We start from the raw sequence: 24,621 nt of genomic DNA on the forward strand, positions 1-24,621 counted from the left end.
TTGTTTGGGAAATATTTTTTTTATTGTGTGTGTGTGTGTGTGTGTGTGTGTGTGTGTGTGTGTATATATATATATATATATATATATATATATATATATATATATATATATATATATATATATATATATATATATCTATATATATATATAAATAATTAATTAATTAATCAATCAATCAAACCCACCAGCTACAAGGTAAACAACATCAGAAATTTTTACTTTTTCCTTATTTATTCATTTTCCTTCGGCTTATTCCCTTTATTTATCAGGGGTCACCACAGCGTATGTTTTACACAGCGGATGTCCTTCCAGCACTGGGGAGCACCCATACACTCTTGCACTCACACACAAACACTACGGCCAATTTAGCTTATTCAATTTACCTTTTGTGCATGTATTTGGACTGTGCGGAAAACCAGAGCACCTGGATGGAACCCACACCAACACGAGAACATGCAAACTCCACATGCCAAATGACCCAGCCGGGGCTCAAACCAGCGACCTTCTTGCTGCGAGGCGACAGTGTTAATCACTGAGCCACCACGCCACCTTTTTTTCTCAACAAAAAATAAATCAGACAAAAAGTACAATAAGAGGTTTGCCTTTCATAATTAAAATTAAAACTAGCTTCAATCTCATTAGCAATAAACAATAATAGTTAATAGTTAATTCTAAAATGCATTCAAAACATATTCACTCACTTCAGCCAGCAGTGATCACTGATTCCGATGACATCATGCTGCAATTCAGCTTCACATCAGATTTTCTGTCCAATCAAATGTTCTCTAGAATCTGAGGTGTCCGTCCTCCAACACTATAAACAGACCTGATGCTATAGCTGAAATCATCATCTATTCAAATAATTGTTTTTTTTGCTAAAGACCATTTGAATGTTGCGATGTCATTGACCCATGCACATTTCCAGTTTGTTGTCAAACTATTTCATAACTATAACAAGAGGCAATTCAGTCATGACTTGACAATAAAACAGCTATCACAACATTATTTAGCAAAATGTGGAGCTTTTTGGATTCTCGGATGCTGTGAAAGTTAAAAAATGTAAAACAGGAAATAAGTTAGGACCATCGTTATTGTTTACATCCCTCAAAATGGTCTAGGAGCTTACCAATGGGGTGAATGAAGTCTGGATTGGTGATGGAGAATGGGAGAAATATGATTAGACAGAAAAATACAGCATATTACAGTACATGCAGTGGCTAAGAATCAATGACTCATTATTTCATCTTTCTAAAATGTAGAGAATTTAAAATAATTATTGGTTTAATTCACAGGTGTCAAACTCGGTTCCAAAAGGGCCGCAGCTCTGCACAGTTTAGTTCCAACCCTAATTAAACACACCTGATCAAACTAATTGAGTCCTTCAGGCTTGTTTAAAACCTACAGGTAAGTGTGTTGGAGCAGGGTTGGAACTAAACTGTGCAGGGCTTCGGCCCTCCAGGGATTGAGTTTGACACCCCTGGTTTAATTGATGAAAAAGTTGGCATAAACTGCTACAATCACAACAGGTATTTCTTTCAGATGAATTTCAAATGGCTCTATTAAAAATTGTGCATTAAAAGGAGATTAATATAGAGATAATTTTTTGTTTGTTATTTACTCTGAAAAACATTACTGTGAGCCCTTTAGGGTAAACTCAGGCAGGAGTTATTTAACATTGCCATAAAAAAGCCCTTCAGAAAGTAGCAGAGATGTTAAAATCAGTGACAAAATAAATACACTAGCTTTCATCAATAATATAGTGATAATCACAGAAAATCTGGAAGATTTTAACACCCTAACTAAACTTTTGATGAGAGAAAAGATTGGTCAAATGAGACAAACACCAAGTACAAAAATTTACACAAAACCAGAATCAAAGAAGAGGAGCGTTAAAAATTGATGGACACTAGTTTGAACAAGTCAGCGAATTAAAATATATCTTGGAGTAATCGTATCCAATCAGAATACAGATAAACCAGAGATACAAAGTAGGTTAAACTCAGCAAATAAATGTCTGTATGCATGCAACAGAATGCTCTCATCAAAATCCTTGTCACACAAAACAAAAATTAAGAATGTACAAATCAATAAACTGCCCAGTATTACTGTATGGATCTGAGACATGGAAACTAAGAAAGAAAGAAAAGAAAAAGCGTATAGTGTTTGAAAATAAAGTAGAAAAAAAGATATACAGGCATACTTGCAAAAAATGAGAATGGAGAAGTAACACAATAGAGAGAGATCAGGGACCTCTACAATAGCGCAGACATACGTGAAATAAAGTGTAGAAGGATCCGAAAAGCTGGACATGTACTCAGGAGAAAATTATGTCAATTGAAGAAGGTGATGAAATCTAATCTGGAAGTAAGATGACCCTGTGGATAACCAAAACAAAGATGGTAGAATCAAGCAAAGGTGGACATGGAGAGGATTAGAACTACTTGAGGGGATTTGTTAGTGCGGCTAAATACCCTAGTAGCAAAGAATTCTGGCCCAGATTTGGCATAAAGCTGGGACATCAGGCATTCATCCGGCACTGGCATACAGCATGTGGGCCAACCATGGCCTGGGTTTGGCAGAGGTGGCACCGTCTATAATGCGGCACACAAGATTTGGGCCAGATGTAAAACGTAGTATTTGGCCCAGATTTTAAAAATTGATTGTGGGCCACGTGAGTTTGGCCAGTCTTGACCCACATTTAAAATACATAAAAATAATTTTTGATTAAATAAATCAATTCTACCAATCAGGTCACTGAGAAAAAACAAGGCCCATAGTGTGCCTAAAGCACAACGCTTTATAGGTTTATTAATTTCATTGCAATCGTGACACACCAACCTTTCTGGCCCAGTTCAGGCCCAGCTATGAGTTATTAACTTGGTTGAGACTTGGCCCAGATATGGTCTGTGTTTGGCCCTTGTCTGGAAGCCAGATTTGGTCCAGTCATCTACCGTAATTCACAGCGGCATGTGGGCCAAGCAAAACCTGATTGTGTGGGCCAGAGCTGGGCCAGAGAAATTTTGCTATGTGGGTATCAACTTTGCTATAAATGGCCCTGGGAGTAAGTTACCCTAAATAAGTAAGTAAGTATACTCTGAAAAAAAAACAAAGATGCTAAATATTCTGTATTAGAAGAACAAAATGTTTAATCACTTGTTGAAAACAAATGATATTGGGGATATTTCATCCTAAAGTCTATGACGGTTAGTTATAGTGCTGACTTATGAATTGGTAACAGCATTAATGATAAAAGATTTAAGGAGAAAGTTGTGTAATTTCCGTAATGTAACAATGCATACATTTGAAATATTTAAAATTACGCGTACTGAGAGATGTAAAAAAACTGATTCTGTTAACAGCAACAATGTTCATATGACACCACACACACGGCCACACAAGAAAACACCACCTTCATCTACTTTTAAAACTGATCACAGAAGCGCTCTATAATTTCTACTGACAACACAGATGAAACCAGTGTTCCAGACTCAGCTCATTTTATTGCTGTATACTTAATTACAGTTCATTTCTGGTCTCAACCTCCATTTCATATTGAGGTCACAATTTGGTCTGTTATGAGGCACGTGCACACTCAGTGTAAACATGCACTCAGAAGTTCAAGTACAGTTCTGAAGGTCCATGTTCTGTACACTATAATTATACCCCACTCCAAACAGTGTGTTTGTGTCTGTCTGCTTCAGTGTGTGTAGAGCGAGGCGGTGAACACAATGTCTCTGCGTATGGCCAGAGAGGCTCTTTCCATCTTACTGCCCAGGACAGAGTCACCCACAATGCGAGCAGCCTGTCGGACTTCCTTCAGGACCTCGTCCAGCCTCTGGATACAGCGCACGATTGTTCCCTCCTGCACATCTGTCAGCTGGGCTATCTCAGCAAATGGCTACAATACACAAACCACACCCTGATTATTGAGAGGTATTAAGATCTATGTATAAATATCAATTTCCACTTTTTTCTGCATTTGACTACTGTGTTTCAAATTATTGGTTGAACTTTCAGTTTGAGAAACTTCCAATCAGATGAACTGCAACAAATCAATCATAATCATATGGTTGTACCTCAAATAATCCATATACATAGTGAAAATCCATATACATGCTGATCTCACGAGGAAATGCAACTATTTTACGTTATGTCAGCTATGTGAATAATTTGTACAAATTCGTATGAGCTCCCTTCCCTACCCCTAAACCCAACGGTCATTGGGGGATAAGCAAATCATACTAAATTGTATGAATGAGATGAGATCATACGATTTCATACGAATTATCCACCAAATCAAAAAGTTATGAATTGCAGTAAGATCGAATTGTGAAAACTGAGTAAGAGGTATATATACATCATAAAGATAAAGTTACTATTGGTATTTTAATATTACTTTAGTATTACAAGCATATCTGTGGCCAAAACTCTTTGAGTTTCCCATGTTTTGATTATTTTCTTTTTGTATTTGCGATAGATAGAGAGAAAGAGAACGAGAGAAAAATAAATAGAATGGAATATAAAATGATAGAACAATAGATGGAAAGATAAAACATTGGTTGGAAGGAAAGACAGATATAACATTAGAAAGCTAGATAGAACGAAAAATAGAATTAGAGAACGATAGATAAAATGATAGAACGAAGGAAAAAAAACGATAGAACGATAAATAGAATGAAAGATAAAACAATAGAACAATAGACAGAACTTAAGATACAACGATGAAATGATGGATAGAACGAAAGATAGAATGATGGAATGATGGATAGAACGAAAGATAGAATGATAGAATGAAAGAAAAAGCTATAAAATGATAGATAGAACATGAGATAGAATGATGGAAAGATGGAATGATGGATGAAATGAAAGATAGAACAATAGAAAGATAGATAGAATGAATGATGGAACGATGGATTGAATGAAAGATGGAATGGTTTATGGATAGTACGAAAGATGGATAGATGGATGGATGGATGGATGGATGGATGGATGGATAGAACAAAAGCTAAATCGATAGAACGAAAGATAGAATGATGGACAGAATGAAAGATGGATGGATGGATAGAACAAAAGATGGATGGGTGGATAGATAGAATGAAAGATAGATGGATGGAAGCATGGATGGATGAATAGAATGAAAGATGGATGGGTGGATAGATAGAATGAAAGATAGATGGATGGATGAAGATGGATGGATAGAAGGATGGATAGAAAGAATGATGGAAGGATGGATAGAACAAAAAATAAATGGGTGGATGGACAGATAGATATTTTATACATCCCAAAAAGAATTCATAAATTGCAACAGTATCCTCAAATAAGTGATAGATAAAAACAGTAACAGAATATGTAAACATCTGAGTACATATATAAACATGCACATAAAGTGATATACATCAATCACACATACACACACACACGTACGCACACGCACACGCACGTACGTACACGCCCACGCACGCACACGCACACACCACACACCACACACACACACACACACACACACACACACACACACACACACACACGCACACACACACACACGCACACACACACACACGTATTGTAAAAAAAAAAAATGAATAAATAAATAAAAAAAATTCACAGCATTGAGTCCTGTAGTGCAATTATCTGTATAAAAACAGACCAGGGGTGTATTAAGTGCTGTTTGTGCCATGTTAATTAAAGTTACTCTCAAAATTCATGCAAAGCATTCATATCATAAAGAATTCATTTCACTGAATTACAAAAATAAAAAAAGAATTTGCAAGATCATACAGCATTTAATAAAAATGCCTTCTTGATAGAATATTAATATTGTCTTATTTTATAATAGCTAGTAGAATGTCACATGGACCAACCAAATTGAATCGACTATAAAAGGCAGAACACACACTGGTTGGTTCATTTGTGTTTTAAGGTCAATGCTTACCATTCCTCTTGCCCAGCAGTACACAACCTCAGTCAGGCCAAACTTGAACTGGGCCACGAAGTCTTCAGCGGTCTGAGCAATCCCACAATCCCTCTGCAGGTCACCGATACGCTGGGCTACAGCGAGAACTTGATTGATTCCCTAGGAAAGCAAGAGAATAGGACAAAATGGTATATATAAATAAATATTATATACACTTCAAAAGTTTGGGGTCGGTAAGACTATTTTTTTCATAAAATGAATAGTTTCAGATGCATTAAAATGATACAAAGTGATAGTAAAGATTTTACTAAGGTAATCAACAATCAAAAATAATCAACATTAAGGAAGAAACGGTTAGTAGAAAAAATATAGTCACAATATTTTTTAATCAAAAAAAGTAATTTTAAACAACACATACATATGTATTTATTTATTTATTTATATGGCAGCAAGGCAGCGCAGTGTGTAGCACTGTCGCCTCAAAGCAAAAAGGGTGCTGGTTCGAGCCTAGGCTGGATCAGTTGGCATTTCTGTGTGGAGTTTGCATGTTCTCCCCATGTTGGTGTGGATTTCCTCTGGGGGCTCCGGTTCCCCCCACATGTGCAGATACATGCGCTACAGGTGAATTGTGTAAGCTAAATTGTCCATATTGTAAGTGTGTGAATGAGAGTGTATGGGTGTTTTCCAGTGATGGGTTGCAGCTGGAAGGGCATCCGCTGCATAAAAACATATGTTGGATAAGTTGGTGGTTCATTCCGCTGTGGCGAACCCTGATTAATAAAATGACTAAGCCGAAAAAAAATGAATGAATGAATGAATGTGGTGCCAATTCCCATAACAAAATAATTAATTTATTACCTGCCTATTATTTAAATCTTGGACACACTTTATTTTAATGTGCAATTCATGACATTATCAAACTATAAACTGAGGCTATTAGCTCAAAAAAACTACTAATTAGCTGCTTATTAGTAAGATAGTAGACAAGTTTAAATATTGCGTACTGGGTACTAAAGACACATATTAATATCTTAATGATAGGCAGGTAATAAGACAGCAGCTAATAGTGTGAACTGTGACTTAAACTGAAGTGTGACCTACAGTGCATCCGGAAAGTATTCATAGGGCTTCACTTTTTCCACAATTTATGTTACAGCCTTATTCCAAAATGGATTAAATTCATTTATTTCCTCAAAATTCTACACACAATAGCTCATATTGACAATGTGAAAAAATATTTTTTGAAATGCTTGCAGATTTATTAAAAATAAAAAACCTGAAAATCATGTACATCAGTATTTACAGCCTTTGCTCAATACTTTTTGTTAATGCACTTTTGGCAGTAATTACAGCCTCGAGTCTATTTGAATATGATGCCACAAGCTTGGCACAACTGTCTTTGGGAATTTTTGCTCATTTCTCTTTGCAGTACCTCTCAAGCTCTATCAGGTTGAATGGAAAGTGATGGTGTACAGACATTTTCAGATCTGTTAAATAGGATTTAGGTCTGGGCTCTTGCTGGACCACTCAAGGACAGTTGTTGTGAAGCCACATTTATAATACACACATTAATTATATTTTGGTGGTGTGCTTTGGGTCATTGTCCTGCTGGAAGATGAACAGTCGCCCCAGTCTAAGGTCAAGAGAACTCTGAAGCAGGTTTTCATTCAGGATGTCTCTGTACATTGCTGCATTCATCTTTCTCTCTATCCTGACTAGTCTTCCAGTTCCTGGTGGTTCCAAACATCTTCCCATTACAGATGATGAAGGCCACTGTGCTTATTGGAACTTTCAGAGCAGCAGAAATTTTTCTGTAACCTTCCCCAGCCTTGTGCCTTGAGAAAATCCTTGAGAAAACAAGCACTGTTAACCCTTATATAGACAGGTGTATTCCTTTTCAAATCATGTCTAATCAACTAAATTGACCCCAGGTGGACTCCAATTAAGCTGCTGAAACATCTCAAGAATGATCAGTGGAAACAGAATGTACCTGAATTCAAGTTAGCGCTTCACACCAAAGACTGTGAATACTTATAATCGTGATTTTTCAGCTTTTTTATTTTTAATAAATTTGCAACAATTTCAAAAAAAGTTTCTCCCATCATTGTCATTATGGGGGATTGTGTGTAAATTTTTTAGGAAATAAATGAATTCAATTCATTTTGGAATAAGGCTGTAACACAAAAAATAATGTGGAAAAAGTGAAGCGCTATGAATACTTTCCAGGCAAACTATACATCCCTTATCCTAAATGCTTCACTTCTCTCAGGGATTTTTTCAAACTCACTTAAAACTGCAGATGTTAAACCCCTCTTGAAGAAGAGCAACCTGGTTAACACCCTATTGAGCAATTACAGACCAATCTCAAATCTCCCTTTTATTGGCAAAATCATTGAAAAAGTTTTTCAGTTTTTAAACTTAAAGAGGTGTTTAGACAATTTTTTATTCTGGTTTCAGAGCACATCACAGTACAGAGAGCGCCCTTATAAAGATAATCAATGATATACGCCTAAATACAGATTCAGGCAAACTAACAGTGCTGGTATTGCTCGATCTCGGTGCTGCATTTGACACTGTCGATCACAGCATACTTCTTCATAGGCTGGAAAACTGGGTTGGGCTGTCTGGGACAGTCCTTAAATGGTTCAGATCTTACCTTTAAGGTAGAGGTTACTATGTCAGTATAGGTGATCATAGGTCGAGGTGGACACCCATGACGTGGAGTCCCACAAGGCTCGATTCTGGCACCTCTCCTGTTCAACCTTTACATGCTCCCTCTGAGCCAAATAATGAGAAAGAACCAAATCTCGTACCACAGCTATGCTGATGACACTCAGATCTACTTAGCCTTACTGCCAAATGACTACAGCCCTATTGACACCCTCTGCAAATGCATTGATGAAATGAACAGTTGGATGTGCCAAAACTTTCTTCAGTTAAACAAAGAGAAAACTGAAGTGATTGCATTTGGGAACTTGCATTGCAGATGAGGTTCTCAAGGTGAATGCGTACCTTAGCACTAAGGGTCAAACGACAAAAAATAAGGTCAAGAATCTTGGTGTGACTCTGGAGTCAGATCTGAGTTTCAATAGTCATGTAAAAGCAGTAAGTAAAAAGTATCAGATGCTTTGTTTCCATCGAAGACCTAGAGAAACTTGTTCATGCTTTTATCAGCAGCAGGGTGGATTACTGTAACGGCCTCCTCACTGGCCTTCCCAAAAAGACAGTCAGACAGTTACAGCTCATCCAGAATGCTGTGGCCAGGATTCTGACTAGAACCAGGAAATCAGAGCACATCACACCTGTCCTCAGGTCTCTATACTGGCTCCCAGTTACATTCAGAATAAAGTTTAAAGTATTATTACTGGTCTATAAATCACTAAATGGCCAAGGATCTCAATACATTACAGATATGCTGACTGAATACAAACCTAACAGATCACTCAGATCTTTAGGATCATTTAAACTAGAAGTTCCAAGAGTTCAGTCATAGCAGGGCGAATCAGCTTTCAGCCACTACGCTCCTCGCTGCTGGAATCAGCTTCCAGAAATGATCAGAAATGCTCCAATATTGGGCACATTCAAATCAAGACTGAAAACACATCTGTTTAGCTGTGCCTTTACTGAATGAGCACTGTGCTGCGTCTGACAGATCACACTATTATGTTTTACTTTTCTTTTTCATTATCTTATAACATTTTAACACATTTTTATCTGTTTTATCTATTTTGTATTCTTATTGTTATAATTTTTATTTTTATTACTTGTTTTCATTTTCTTACACTTGTCTCTTTTATTCTTGTTAATGTAAAGCACTTTGAATTGCCACTGTGTATGAAATGTGCTACATAAATAAACTTGCCTTGCCTTGTCTTACCCAAATACTACCCGAACTATTAATAACCCGAAAATTAGTAGATTATCCGGTAGTTAAGTGTGACGTCACGCGAAGCAGCTTCCGGGTCCAAGCGCTCTATTCTACTGAATGGGGAGACTCGTGAAATGGTAATAATAAACGTTTACAAAGCGATTTAATAATTTCGAAAATCACGATCGTAATATATTTGTCTATGCCTAATTTCCGATGGCCAGAAAGTGATTAATTTTTTTATAAATTGTTAAAATGTTGGTATTTGTGATGCAGCAAGCCCAGAGATTATTGTGTACACTATGACTTTTTATAAAATGAACTTTAATGTGTCATATAAATAAAAACTGATCATAAACGAATGATTTCTCAACTCAAATGAGTGGGGGCTTGGACCCGGAAACAGTATTACATACGTCACCAACACGTCATCACTTAACAAGCGGATTGAGTATAAATATGACGTCTGCATTAAATCTAGATTTTATATACACTGATTTTAAAATACATAGATATGCATGACTTTGTCTACTTTACTGTTTCTAATAACTTTTGTAAAAACACACACACACACGTTTGTTTTTGTGAAAAGTGGGGACATTACATAGGTTTCCATTCATTTTATACAGTAAAACCGTGTATTATATTGCCCTCACTCCACCCCACTCCTAAACCCAACCATCACAGGAGACTGTGTGCAGATTTACTCTCTGGTTAAACTCGTTCTGTAGGATTTATAAGCATTTTGAGAAATGAGGTCATCACGAATGTCCTCATATTTCACCTCCTTTTTGTAATACCTGTGTCATACCCATGTCATTATACAGATTTGTGTCCTGATATGTCACAAAAACACACATACAGACACACATTATATAGGTGAAATTTACTGTAACAGATACATTTACTTAAAAAAATAAGATACTAATTCTGACCTGTGCTTATTAAAATATATAAGTGATCATTCTGAATTTTCAAATATATTAAATAATTAAACACTTCTTGCTGACAAATGCGTAATACCTGGTGTTTTGAAAAATAGTTTGGAATTATAACATTTACCTGATGTGATTTATATTTTACGACATTTTATTTGATGTATTCTGTAAATTATGCTGAAAAAGTCTTTGTTTTTTATCAGAAAAAAAAAACACTTCTGAATATACAGGGGAGATGCTTTAATGCACTAGGTTTATCTTCAATGTGTGACAAATTGCAGTGCATCAGATTAATTAAAAGACATCTTGTGTTATTAATTCTATTAAGCATATGAATTGACGGATCGAGTTAAAACATATGTAGGATCTCTGTGCGGGTCTCTTTTATTCTGTGCTCTACAATCGTCTCCATCTGCTGTCTAAGTGCTTACACAACTCCAGCAAGGCACTGGATGTAGCGATGCACTCTATCTGCAGCTACATTACCTGTACACCTTCACCTCGCAGCCATTCGACAGCAACAGAGGTTTCACATTGCTTTATGAGCTACTGTGAACTCTAAAACCTCGCTGTGCTTCTCACTCTAGTGTCATGATTTATTCACTGTCCCTTTACAGCAATTCCATGTTTCTGTGTCGTTTCGATAACACGCACCAAAATGCTCGTGTGTGTCTGCATCCTTTGCTGAAGGCATAAAGCAAAGCGGCCATGCAGGCTGAATCCACAACTATATTCTTATGCATGTCTCCTGGGTGTTGAGCTCAGAGAGATGCACAAATATACATGCATCCATAAACATGAAGAGAAGCGTTTCTGGCGTCTCATATTCTGATGGATGTGGGCTCAAATTAAATGCTTTTCAGATGTATTTAATGTATTTGACTCATACAATTTGCTCAGCTTTTAATCTGTGGCAAGAAGAAGTATTAAACATAATATTGGATTCAATAGTTTTGAATAGTTTAATGCTGTATAATATATTAGTAACTTTTCAAAACTGAAGTATTGATGTGTAGTTTTTAGGATAAGTTTATACGGTTTTGTTCAGTTGTAATATTAATAATAATTTACATATTTTGAATTTTAAAAATGATAAAAAATAGTGTCCGTTTTGAATCCCAATTCTATTTTTGTACCAATACCCCTTCCCTATCCTCTTGGCCCTTAAAACTGAGTGTAAGAGGAAAGGGCTTCAAAATTTAACCCTAAGAATTGGGAAAGCACTACAGCACCTGCACACGTCATCATGTCATCGCAATCTCTTGCTTCATATGAGATCAGACTTCTATAGTTATTCCAGTTGCTTTTTTGGTATCATGTTGTCATAACAATCTAATGTAGCAATAAGATCATAACTATACTGTGCATTTACACCGTGGCCATATTCATCTATGTAAACATATCAAAACAACGTTAACATTATAGCAGACACTGTAAAACGCTCATTCCCAGCCACTAGCCTTTTCTGACAGGGTATTCCAGTGTCAGATAGTTGTGGAACTGCTGTACAGGAGTTATTATTAGAGATTATAGTTCCCAAAATTTAGCGGGGTTTTTTGTTGTTGTTTTTTTAAAGCATTATGGTAAAACACGAACGCAGTTATAAATATATTAAAACTTGTGCTTTTTTTGTAGTAAACATTCATAATAATGACAAAAAAATACTAATTTGTAGATCTCCTGACTTCCGGGTGCAGTTGTGGCATATTCTGGGAAATTTTCTTAACGCTTGGTGTCGAGTGTGGTCTTAAAAAAATCTTCATTCGAAGGGGTATCTACCCCTTTTCCTTAGCCCTACGCCTTCAAGCTAAGGGGGGGGGGGGGGGGGGGGGGGGACAGGTGACAATTTAGAAACAGGTGATTAAGGATGTAACTTTTGGATTTCATACAGCTGTTCCCCCAAAATGTCCACTATGCCCCTGTCTGGCAGTTTATCAATATGAGAAGTTGTAACATTACCAGTAAAGATGTCATGTTTGGATGTCATTTTCGATTGAGGAATGAGGAAATGAGGTGATATTTGATCAGTATTTTGAAATGGTTGTGTGAATAGTGTTTTACTGGTAAAAGATGGAACATCACTGCCTGTGTGAACATCTATGTTATTTTTGTTTATTTACCGTTAAAGTTGTTCTGGTACTTTTAAGCAATTATTACTTTTATTACTTATTATTAATTTTTATTGTGTGTGTGTGTGTGTGTGTGTATATATTCTCCAATCATTTACTCACCATTTTGTGAATAAGCGGTGACTAAATGTTTTTGGCAAAAAAAAAAAAGAATACTCTCATAATCAATTGGATTCAATAATTGCCCCATTATACACTTTATACACACTATACAAAAATTTCTGAAAATAATAGTGCCAGCAAAAAGTGTTTTGAAACAAAAACCTTTTTGTTAGATGCATGTAATATAAATGCAAACAGTCTTAGAATATACATACTCATCTATTCACGTCTATCTGCAGTCTGGCCAGCATCTGGACGATCATTAACTGTTGACCTTTGTTCAGATATTACAAACTTCTTTTTAATTTTGAAGAGGGAAAAAATCTTAATAACACTTAGCAAATGTAATTTGTAAAAATGTAAAATGTAATTACAGCATAACATATTTGTTAGAAAAACTTTAATCTCACTAATAAATGTATAATTTCTATAGAATGCGTAAATGCGCTCGTTTTTGCCATTGTTTTAGAACTCAGGTGTCTATGGGAGAAATGACTAGAAATGATAAACGGCAGAAAACTACTCAAACTACTCACTCTACAAACAAGTGTTTGCATGACTACACATAAAAAGAAAGAAGAATATAATAAGGAAATATCAGTTTGCAACATCAGGCAGCATAACGAGCTGCTTTTAACTTTTAAAAATGAATAGAAGTGAATGACACCAGAAGTCTTAAGCCAAAATTATGGCACCCACTGGTCACAATAAGGTAAATACAATGCGTCAAATAAGCGTACTCAGGACTAAAGACAAAATCAGAACTATTCTAACAAAATAATGAAAGATTATGGTACACACTAACAAATTCATTTTAACATTAAATTAAGCTAAATTCTTTGTATGTTTTGTATGCTATTTTTGCAGCTCCTCATTCAAACTTTATACACCATTGGTCAAACTTAACAATAAGGTGCCATTAGTTATTGCTAGTTATTACACAACTGTCTGGAATAATTACTTTTGATTGGTCAGTCACTCATTCCAATGTATGTTGTTCCCAACGACCTCCAAATAACACAGGCTCATCCGAGAACTTTGAATCACATTGAACTGCAGTGAATACCATCAAATGGTTCAAATCCATATACTTGCATCCACATTTGTATCTCCTTTTCTGTCACATTTTATTCAGACAGTTTTGCTTCTGTCAGCTTTAATTTTTTAATCATCTTGTAGCTGAATAGTGAGCAGGTTAGTGTAACATTATATTTCATCAGATGTTTTTCATTCTGTCAGCTTTGCATTTAAATTTAACAATCAGCTAATAAACTATTACTATTGTTTTGTGTCTTTTGTTTTGTTTTGTGGCGAGTAGCTGTTTAACAAATGGCATAAAGTACATCCAGTGCACGAGATATATAAGGGATGTACTTTATACCTTATTTAATGCATTTACTGACAAAGTAAAAACAAACAATACTTGTGCAGCATTTAGTATTCGTGGTTAATATTAGTTTCAACACTTACTACAAAATTATTAATATCTCAAACTGTTTTTGTTTAATAAGTTAATGCACTGTGAGTTAACAAAGACTAACAATGAACATTATTTTCCATCAAATAATGTTTACAATGATGAATAATTATGGTAATAAAATGTTTATTGTTGTTTATTGTTTGATTGTGTTGGTAAATACATCAACTAACATTATTAAATAGAAATATTGTAAAGCATATTATTTTTCTTGTCCTAAACATGTTTGCTGACCACTAGGGATTGAAACTGAAACAATTTCCAGGTTTTTCCTCAAGGAAAAGAGTGTGGTAGTGAGTGCTGCGTTACCTCCTGCAGTGTGTTGGTGATATGTGGCTCTATCTGGGTGTTCTGTGTGAAGACGAGGCAGGACAGCAGGGCGGCGCTCTCCTCAGGGGCCAGAGGACTCAAAGTGTTCTCAAACAGGAGTTCAGTCAGTAAGAGCTCATGACTGCTGATCTGACATGCCACACGACCCTTCAGCTGAACCGCACCACTGCTGTCCACATACTGCAGCGCTTCCAGCACCTGACAATACAGTGCCATATTTTCGTTACTCATTTCTGCCATGCAGACATGTAATGCTGAATGGTAACACAACAAGGTAAATGGGATTAAGAATATTGGTGTCTATATCAAGTTAATTTTATATGAAGATATCTAATATTAGGTACAATTTGAGACTGGATATACCTAATATTTTTCAAAATCCAAAAAACTTTAATAATAAAACAGTCTTGAATAATTACACCCATTATGTATATCAAGTTATCTCTAAAAATATTTTTTGTATTTAGGGACATTCTGTCTTTCAAAGTTAATTTTCAAAACCTTCTAAGGTACTTAAACCTTCAAAAAATGTTCATAAAGAGATCAGAAAAGTACTCCATATGGGTTAAATCAAGCCATTGAAAGACAAAATAGTTTTACACACTTAATTTCAGGTTTTAATTACATTGTTTAAATGAAAATTAAGAAAATATGCTAAGGGTTTGCATAGTTTTTGACAACTTGGCGAAAACTGATAAACTAACTAATCACTTCCAAACAATATTAAAGGCAAGTAAACAAAATACAACAAGAAATATAGAAATTACAAGATATACCACAAAGTGTTAAGTTCAAGAAGACCTGAAAGAAAACTCAATATTTGCACACTATTGGAGACATTTGGGGACTGAATTGACTTTGATCAATTACACTTGAATGTTGCTATATTTGACAACTTTTTAAATTAATAATTTGTCATTTTTATTTTTGAGTTTTAAAGGTTATGGCAAGGCTATATATACACATTTATTGTATTATAAAGAAATTATGTTAATATGTTTATAAATATATATATGAATCATTTATTTTTAACACTTTCATGCATACGATCACACTGGTGTGATCAGCAATGCCTGGTCCCTGAAGCGTACGATCACACCGGTGTGATCTTAACTTTCAGAGCTTACATCCTCAACAGCTAAAAAGTCAAATATAATGGCGCACACTAAGGCCTAAGTCATAAATCAAAATTTATCTGTGCTTTCAAACAAATAACATTTATTTTAGTTTTCAGACATTTAAATACATAAAACTACAAGCAAAACATACCATTTAAGGTTTGTAAAACACACACATAAGTCTCTGGAGACGGCAATAAAAATTATTTTTCAATATAACAGGACGATGTGCTTGGTCATTTAAGACACACTGTTTATGTCACTAGAATATTTTCTCTATTCCTCTCCCAGATAAATAGTTGCTTTCTTCATGTATTTCTGAAGAAAATTCTGAATAAACGATGTAAATCCAGCAACTCGGATCTCTTCCGCTGTTGTTGCTACAAGGGAAACAGCTAAGATTGGAAGATAACGAGAGGTATTTATAGTATTTATTAAATTTCGCATTAATTGAATTTTATTAGCATCTACCCCTACATAAATGCTTTATCACATAGTTAACAATTGGAGTATCTGAAAATTCACAATATAATTAAAACATTTGGCAATATTTACAGAAAAGGGCAAAAAAAAACAAAATACTATATATACATAGTTCATTGGGCTGGTGGGTCGCAGAATAAACTTTAGAATGCAATGGATTCTAAGTAACAATCACAAAAAAAAAAAAACCTCACTCAGGAGGATCAGCTGGAGTATTAAAAACACACAAGTGAAAGGGTTAACTGCACATCAGAAACAAATTTCTGCGCAACAGAAGCATCTATCTGTACATGGAGATGCAGCAGAGCGAGTATGGAGTGTAAGTGAACTGACCTTGATTCTCTGATGGTACTCAGGCAGAAGTGTCAATGACTGATCAGACACCAGGAACAGAAGCTTATCAAGCTCTTCCTGTACACTCATCCTCTCCTGCACACGTGTAAACTAAGATGATCAGAGAGAGAGAGAGAGAGAGAGAGAGAGAGAGAGAGAGAGAGAGAGAGAGAGAGAGAGAGAGAGAGAGAGAGAGAGAGAGAGAGAGAGAGAGAGAGAATGAAAATGACAGTGAGTTTATCACTCTACTTCATCAGTGCATTGCAGAAGGTGAAGACTGGAAGTGATTACTGAGAGCTAATGAGACACATCCTTATTCCGCCCCGCCACTGTCACACTCCATAAATGAGAGTCTGAGCACTTGGGAGAATTACTGTGCCAAATTACTAAATATGGATGAGGATACACAGCCAAGGACGCACACTGATTGGATTTTTCCCTTTTGTCAGCACAGTGGACTTTTACAAAAAAGTAAAAGCAAAGATTTTTCTCTAACACTGCAGTAAAAACAGTGCTAATTTAAAAGTTGGGGTTCTGGAAATAAGTAACTTTTAACAAATAAGACTGCATTTTATAATCTGAAAATATGCAGCAAAACAGCACATAATCTACTGTGCACTATCTGACAAAAGTCGTGTTGTTTATCTGAGTTTTAGGAATAACAAATAATAACTTGACTTCTAGTTGATCATTTGGAATCAGAAGTGGCTAAAGGCAAAGGCCTCAAGATTATACTTATTTTACCAAAATAAAATATGATCATGCCTTGATTTTTAATTATGACAGTAAGGTCCGACTTTGCTCAGACAAAAGTCTAGCCACTTAACAGACATAATGTTCAGTATAAAATATAAAGTCATGGTGCAGTGGCAGAAGAATTAACATTATGTATGACACCCGTGAACTTGGAGGACGTATCCATACAACTCGAGAGGGTGCTCGCTGCAGAGCCATTTGAGCAGAGCTGAGCTCCAGCGAGGGGGAGCATGAGCTCTCGTTCTGCCTCCTGTAAGCTGTTTTAATGCGTACACCAACCCCACCCCTAACCCTACCCCCAGTGACATCACTCGTAGAAGAAGTGCAAAAAAAGGTGGAGCTCAAGCTCAAGCTCCCCCTCGCTGGAGCTCAGCTCGCCCAAATGGCTCTGCAGCGAGCACCACTTGTACAACTCTGCAATGACTCAAATTACTTATTAATAAAGTCATCTGGAATGGCAAAGACAGCGTTCTTGCAGGACTCCCAGAGTTCATCAAAAATTTTTGGAGTCATCTTCAATGCCTCCTCCTTCATTTTACCCCAGTCATGCTCAATAATGTTTATATCTGGTGACTGGGCTGGCCAGTCCTGAAGTCTATTGACCTTTTTGCTTTACTTCAGGAACTTTTATGTGGAGGCTGAAGGATGAGAAGGTGTGCTATCTTGCTGAAGAAGTTTCCCTCTCCTGTGGTTTGTAATGCAATGGGCAGCACAAATATATTAATACCTCTGTCGATGTTGCCATTAACTCTGCAGATCTCTCACACATACTGAATGTAACCCCAAACCATGATTTTTCCTTCACCAAATTTGACAGATTTAACAATTTAATTATTTTAATAGGTCTTCTGCAGTATTTGTGTTGATTGGGATGCAGTTCAATAGATGATTCGTCAGAAAAATCTACCTTCTGCCACTTTTCATAATGTTTAACTAGAAGTCAACTTATTATTTGTTGTTCTTACAACTGGGATCAACGACAAGACTTTTTTGTTGTTGTCGTCAGGTAGTGTATTTGAAAATGTTGGTTAATACCAATAATTTGTTATATTTGGATGCCAATGCCCAAGATATTGATTAATACATGTACATTTTTATATGACTTTTTCTGAACCTGAATACAAAAACAAGATTACCAAACTGACAGGGCAACAGATTAGAGTTGTTAAAAGTAATGACTTCGATAAAAAGTCATTTTTCTTCCAACATCTGATCACTGTTGAGCAGGCTCATCATTCATTTTGTTTTCAGCTAAGTCCCTTTATTAATCCAAGGTTGCCACAGCGGAATAAACCGCTAACTTATCTAGCTCGTTTTTACGCAGCAGATGCCCTTCCAGCCGCAACCCATCTCTGGGAAATGAGCAGGCTCTTAAATACTATAAATTTGTAGATTTATCATAAGTACCAACTTCATCGTAACATGATCACTGGAACCAATTACAGTCATATCTGTTGCACATGAACACACTGGCCAATCAAAGGTGTTCAAGAATCAACTCAACAGAGCCTTTTCACATTTCTGGGTTTTTCAGCAGCAGAAGTTGTCATAGTTGGGAAAACTTTAAGCGCAGTGAATGGGATAGTACAACAAATAATTTGTTTAACAATCCTATTTGCTCAAATAATAAAAGAAAAACTCCACGGTGATGTTATAAAGACTTTCAGAAAAAGGAAGAAATTTGTGTGAGACTGACGACGGCAGCCAGAGGAGAGAATAACGTCAAATTTACGGTCCAGTCCCATAAACATTGCATTAAAAATGCCTTGTACAAGCGGTAATTAGTTTTTTGTAATTTGGAAAGATGATATAATACATACACAAATACATATAAATGTAACATTTAAAAACCTATTTTGACTTTTCATTACCGATTGGTACCCAAGTCAGTAGTATCAAGTTTTATCAGTCAAGCTTAAAAAAATAAAAATGTTGGCGGTGACACAGTGGTGCAGTAGGTATTGCTGTCACCTCACAGCAAGAAGGTTGCTGGTTCGAGCCTCGGCTGGGTCATTTGTTGTTTCTGTGTGGAGTTTGCATGTTCTGCCTGCATTAGTGTGGGTTTCCTCCGGGTTCATTCAACTAATAAAAAACACTGGCTAGAATTATGTATTATAGACTTATATTATAGATGGAATTAAGATATAAACCGAGACTGCCGTCGGATTATGAAGCAGATCAATGTTGATCTTTCTTTTGAGGTGTCAGTGCATAAATGAACAAAACAACAGGCCTAATACAAAATATTACAAGATTAAAATATGGAAAAAATGGTAATAGCAATTCTCCCAACGGATAATAATATTGTTAATATTCCAGTATGCTTTCACATTCGTTTTTGACATGAATGCCCTACTCATAATTCTGTCTTCATACAGTCCTATATATTGCATAACTTTAATACACTGTAATACAGCCTGGTTTATTAGTTTGTTGGATCGCTTTCTCACCACAATTGATCTTTTCCAGAGTTTGTTTAAATCGAGCCAAAACCACCTCATTCAGGGGGTCTCGGACTGATTATTTTAGCACAGAATTGCTGCATTCAGATATGAACAACAAACTGAGCCAATGGGGCAAACACGGCAGTTTTTTGAAACAAACGTCTAGGTGTGAAAGCACCCTAAAGTTATCTTTTTCTACATTTATGCCCAAATTACAATACTGCTGTTCCTTTTTTTCTAAGTGGAAAAAAATTCCAACACTGTCAACATCTTGTTATTTACTGTAGTCAAGTAAAAAGTAATGTAAATATAAGTTATGCACACTGCAAATTTGAGTGCTAAATAAACCAATCAACTGCTGAATTTATTTACACTGTAATCCATATTGTGCTGAATTAGACTCTGCTCTAAAGAGCTAATTTAGTTCCCCCAAACGGCACACCTAAAACTAAAATAGTTCCTGCAGTGCAAACGCAAAAAAAAAGTGAATTCTTCTGCCAGTAGCTCTAGGAACTGTGAAACAGTTCTTCCTGTGTAAAACCTTCCAAAGCATAAATCACAAACTGGATTCCTGAAGGGCCGTAGCTCAGCAGTTTTGCTCCAACCCTTATCAAACACAGCTGGTCCAACTAATCAGGGTGTTTAAGAATACTAGAGACTATTAAGCAGCTGTGAGTTGGAGGTGGTTGGAGCTAAACTAAGCAGAGCTGTGGCCCTCCAGGAATTGGGTTTGACACCATTGCTCTAATGTATCACATGAGTATAATTAATAGACAGACCTGTTCAGAGAAGGTGGGTGAGTGGATACAGTGGAAGTCTTTTAGAGAGTCCTGTAACACTCGCTGCCTCATCACACCCTCCACCACATCAACACCCTTTAGGTGAAGGTCATTCACTGGGTCAAGGACGGTCATGCCACCCATATTTGCCTCAGCCAATCGAAGGAGCTCCTGGGTTGCTGTAGAGATAGCTTGACCTGGTGGATCAAGCCTGGGAAAAAAACGTTTCATTTATTTACCATAGTCCAACAAATATTGACTGTTAAGATATTAGATAATGTTATGACCACCACATACACACCTGAAGCGTGGCTGTAGTCTTTTGTTGTAGTTGTCGATGATTCTCTCTGGTATGACCTTGAGTGCTTTGGTTGTAATAGCAGAAATGTCCTGCAACTTCAGTTTCTGCACAGTATGACTGCAGGGTCCTACACACATAATTACACTGTAACTGAACTTAATGTTATTTTGCATAATGTTTATAACGTCACTCTCCAACAACTTCAACCGGTGGTGGTTTATTGTGTAAACAAGCAAGGCCTAAATATAATTTAGATCAAATTAAACAACAAACTGGTACGATTTTGTACAAAATTGGGCAAAAATTAAAGCTATGTTTATATAATTACGATGTAGACAAAAACATAAAAGATTTTTCCTTGCGTTTTAAAACCGTTTCACGTCTATATGACAATGTTTTTAAAATGTATCTGTGAGAAAGCCCAAAAACGCTGTGTTACACATGCCAGGTCAGTATTTGGCACTGTCACCTAGTAAATACATAAACACACAGGCAAAACTTATAAAAAGTGTCTCGTTTTTGACTGAAAACATTGTCCAGAGTTTTTACTGGGAGTTTAAAACAAGCTGCCATATAAATAAATGTGACTTTTTATTAAGAAACGCTCTTTCACTGTCATAATTACTATGATTAGATGCTTTCTTGACTGCTGCCATTTATGTGTTTATTTTATTTTATTAAAAAGAAAATGCTCTGCACATATTGCATGATAGATCTAACTTTTGCTCTGAAAAGCCTAGAAGTTGTTTGTGAGAGGTTGTCCACGTATGGTGGCATGAATTGCTAATTTATTTTTACTTAACTACATGTGGTGCTACAACATGAGTTAAAATGAATCATTTCCATGTTAAAGGGAGTTTTTTGTCCAAACTGCCTGTGATGGCGATGTGCCAAATTTCTGTTTTAGGAAGCTTTTCTATTTCTGCGATATCGTGGCAGAACAACAGCATATACTACTACGACAATGATCACCTCAGGTACAAATTATCTGCTTTATTCAGTGTTAAATACTATCAATGTGAATTTATTCGCTGTTTTAAATGACATTTACTGCTATACTATTGAAAGCAATAAAATATAATAACTAGCAATTTGTTTGAAAATGAAAGTCAGAACTGTGAACAACAAGTCACTGTGTAGCCTACTAATAATTTTAAAGAGGTTTAATATGTATTAATTTGGCTTAAAGCATTTGTTGGGAGTGCAGTGGCTGGATTGAAATGTTTATTTCATATTACATCGTGTTTGGTGCACACAGCCAAATTGTTTATTGCTGGAATTTTAATGTTTCAATGTTAAGGTAAAGAATGAAAAAATAACTTGCCATTTACTATATTGAGACCTTAAGATTTGTGGGTGATCTAATGTTCTTTGTGTGTGTGTGCTCACCCTCAGGAATAAACAATGTTTTGCTATAGATGGGAAGTGCAACTTTATTAGATTGCTCATCACTGGCCGCCTCCTCGTTACCCTTCTCACAGATAATGAGAGCGGTGAAGGTGCGATTTACTGCATCGCTGGACACCTACAAGGAAAATGGGGAAAAAAATAGAGAGAGAGAGAGAGAGAGAGAGAGAGAGGGAGGGAGAAGAGATAAATAATGGAAAATGAAGTGAGTTGTGCAACATTTTACACAAGGTGTATAATTGAAAATACACTTACTAATATGTTTGGAGTCAGTAAGATTCTTCTTATTTTTGAATTAATAGAAATTAATGCTTGGGTTATGGATTAAATTGAATAAAATGAATTACATTTTACAATATATTCATTCATTCATTCATTCATTTTCTTGTCGGCTTAGTCCCTTTATTAATCCGGGGTTGCCACAGTGGAATGAACCGCCAACTTATCCAGCACATTTTTACGCAGCGGATCCCCTTCCAGCCGCAACCCATCTCTGGGAAACATCCACACACACACTCATACACTACGGACAATTTAGCCTACCCAATTCACCTGTATCGCAAGTCTTTGGACTGTGGGGGAAACCAGAGCACCCGAAGGAAACCCACGCGAACGCAGGGAGAACATGCAAACTCCACACAGAAACGCCAACTGAGCCGAGGATCGAACCAGCGACCTTCTTGCTGTGAGGTGACAGCACTACCTACTGCGCCACTGCGTCGCCCCATTTTAATATAGATTTATAAAGAAAAATGTTTCCTCAAATATGAATTAAAATTCAAAATATTGCCGTTTTATTTTTGCAGCCTTGGTGAACATATATAATACATTTTGTATTAAAATTTTTACACCAAACCTTTTGAACGATAGTGTAAGTAATATGACAGATGTAAATATAATACTCCTAATTATATTCAGGATGTCTGTTAGGGCTGCACAATATATTGTTTCAGCATCAGTATCACAATATAACCATTCAATTATTCAATTACTATACCTAAACACTGCTAAAAATCTATGATCGCAGATTTTTATATTTTAAGCTTGATTCACTCCCCTACAGAATCATCCCAATCACAATTATATTCATATTGCAATATATATTGGGAAAAAATTAAATATTGCAATGTTCGATTTTTTTCCAATATCATGCAGCCCCAATGTCTGTTATTAAAAATAAACTAGTGAAAGCATCTAGAACTTTGTCTAGTGGCACAATCTGTCCTGACAATAATTGTGGCATGAGTTATGCAGTCACACATACCTGTAGAATGACTCCCAGAGAGTTGTGATGCTGGCTGTTGTTCACGATCACCACCCTTCCAACAGACAGAGCTTTGAGACCATTGACTGACTCCAGAACAGCTTGCTGAAACACACAAGCACACAGACTGATGGGAAATTTAACATTATAAACATTGATTGCATGAACAATGTGACAGATATGTTTCAACTAGTTCTGCTGAGAATAGATTCAAATAAAAAACAATGTCTGATCATTTCTGGAATAAACAGTAAACTGCATAAACAGATTTTTTTCTTTTTTTTTTCCAAGACTGGAGTACTTTTTTTACATTTTAACAAATTTGTGTGTGTTGAGCATCAGTTAAGACAACGTTAGCATCTGTCACCTTTAATTGTGGGGGAAAACGGCATAATTTTGAGCTTTAGTCAGCTAATTTCATCTTTAGGGTTTGAATATTTTTTTTGGGGTGGAATCAAAATCAGTGACCTATGTCAATGTTTCTTATTATTATTCACACTGAAGATATTAACGGTAGGTTCATCATGGGCTTTTTTAATCCTATAAGAAGACCCTGCTTCTTAATTATTCATGAGAGCACAAGCTTTCCGAAGGCAGACCCATATGGACAGACCTGCCAAGCTGTGAGACCCAAGACCTACTCACACTATGCCATCCGTACCGTGCCCAGGCCCGTTTCACGGATAGTTTGAGAAGTGTGAGTGCGCTGAATCGGGCTAAAGCACAGTTCACTTGGCCGGCCCTGGCCCAGTTGGAAGAGATGGGCATGAGCGCGGTTCACTTGGGCTTTGGCGCAGTACACTTGTAGTGTGAGTGCAAAACGCGCCAAAGCCCGAAACTGAAAGCGAGACGTGACTTTTAAGGGACTGTTTCATATGGATTTATTAATCATTCTTACTGTTTAGTGAACGCAAACCCCTCACTGCACGACAGCTGCACAACTTCAGCAGACCTCCTCATTCCTGCAGCACGAGGGCT

General features: G+C 36.3%; 1 protein-coding gene across 3 annotated transcripts in view; it reads right to left on the reverse strand.

Moving 5' to 3' along the window:
* Window positions 1–3,480: 3,480 nt before the first annotated feature.
* The window catches only part of skic2 (SKI2 subunit of superkiller complex), a 50,462-nt gene continuing 29,321 nt past the window's right edge, over window positions 3,481–24,621 (reverse strand). For 2 of the 3 annotated variants that reach the window (XM_005170047.4, XM_073930921.1), the window contains exons 22-29: window positions 23,644–23,748; window positions 22,362–22,497; window positions 20,973–21,099; window positions 20,672–20,882; window positions 16,693–16,803; window positions 14,738–14,956; window positions 5,933–6,073; window positions 3,481–3,898 (exon numbers count right to left, since the gene is read on the reverse strand). In XM_005170047.4, coding sequence (XP_005170104.1) covers window positions 3,698–3,898; window positions 5,933–6,073; window positions 14,738–14,956; window positions 16,693–16,803; window positions 20,672–20,882; window positions 20,973–21,099; window positions 22,362–22,497; window positions 23,644–23,748 — 1,251 coding nt within the window. In that variant the 3' untranslated portion in view covers window positions 3,481–3,697. The remainder of the gene's footprint in view (window positions 3,899–5,932; window positions 6,074–14,737; window positions 14,957–16,692; window positions 16,804–20,671; window positions 20,883–20,972; window positions 21,100–22,361; window positions 22,498–23,643; window positions 23,749–24,621) is intronic. The other variant, NM_001044901.1, reaches the window with a different exon arrangement.

The sequence above is a fragment of the Danio rerio genome, chromosome 19, assembly GCF_049306965.1.
Source record: "Danio rerio strain Tuebingen ecotype United States chromosome 19, GRCz12tu, whole genome shotgun sequence".
Taxonomy (NCBI): Eukaryota; Metazoa; Chordata; class Actinopteri; order Cypriniformes; family Danionidae; genus Danio; species Danio rerio.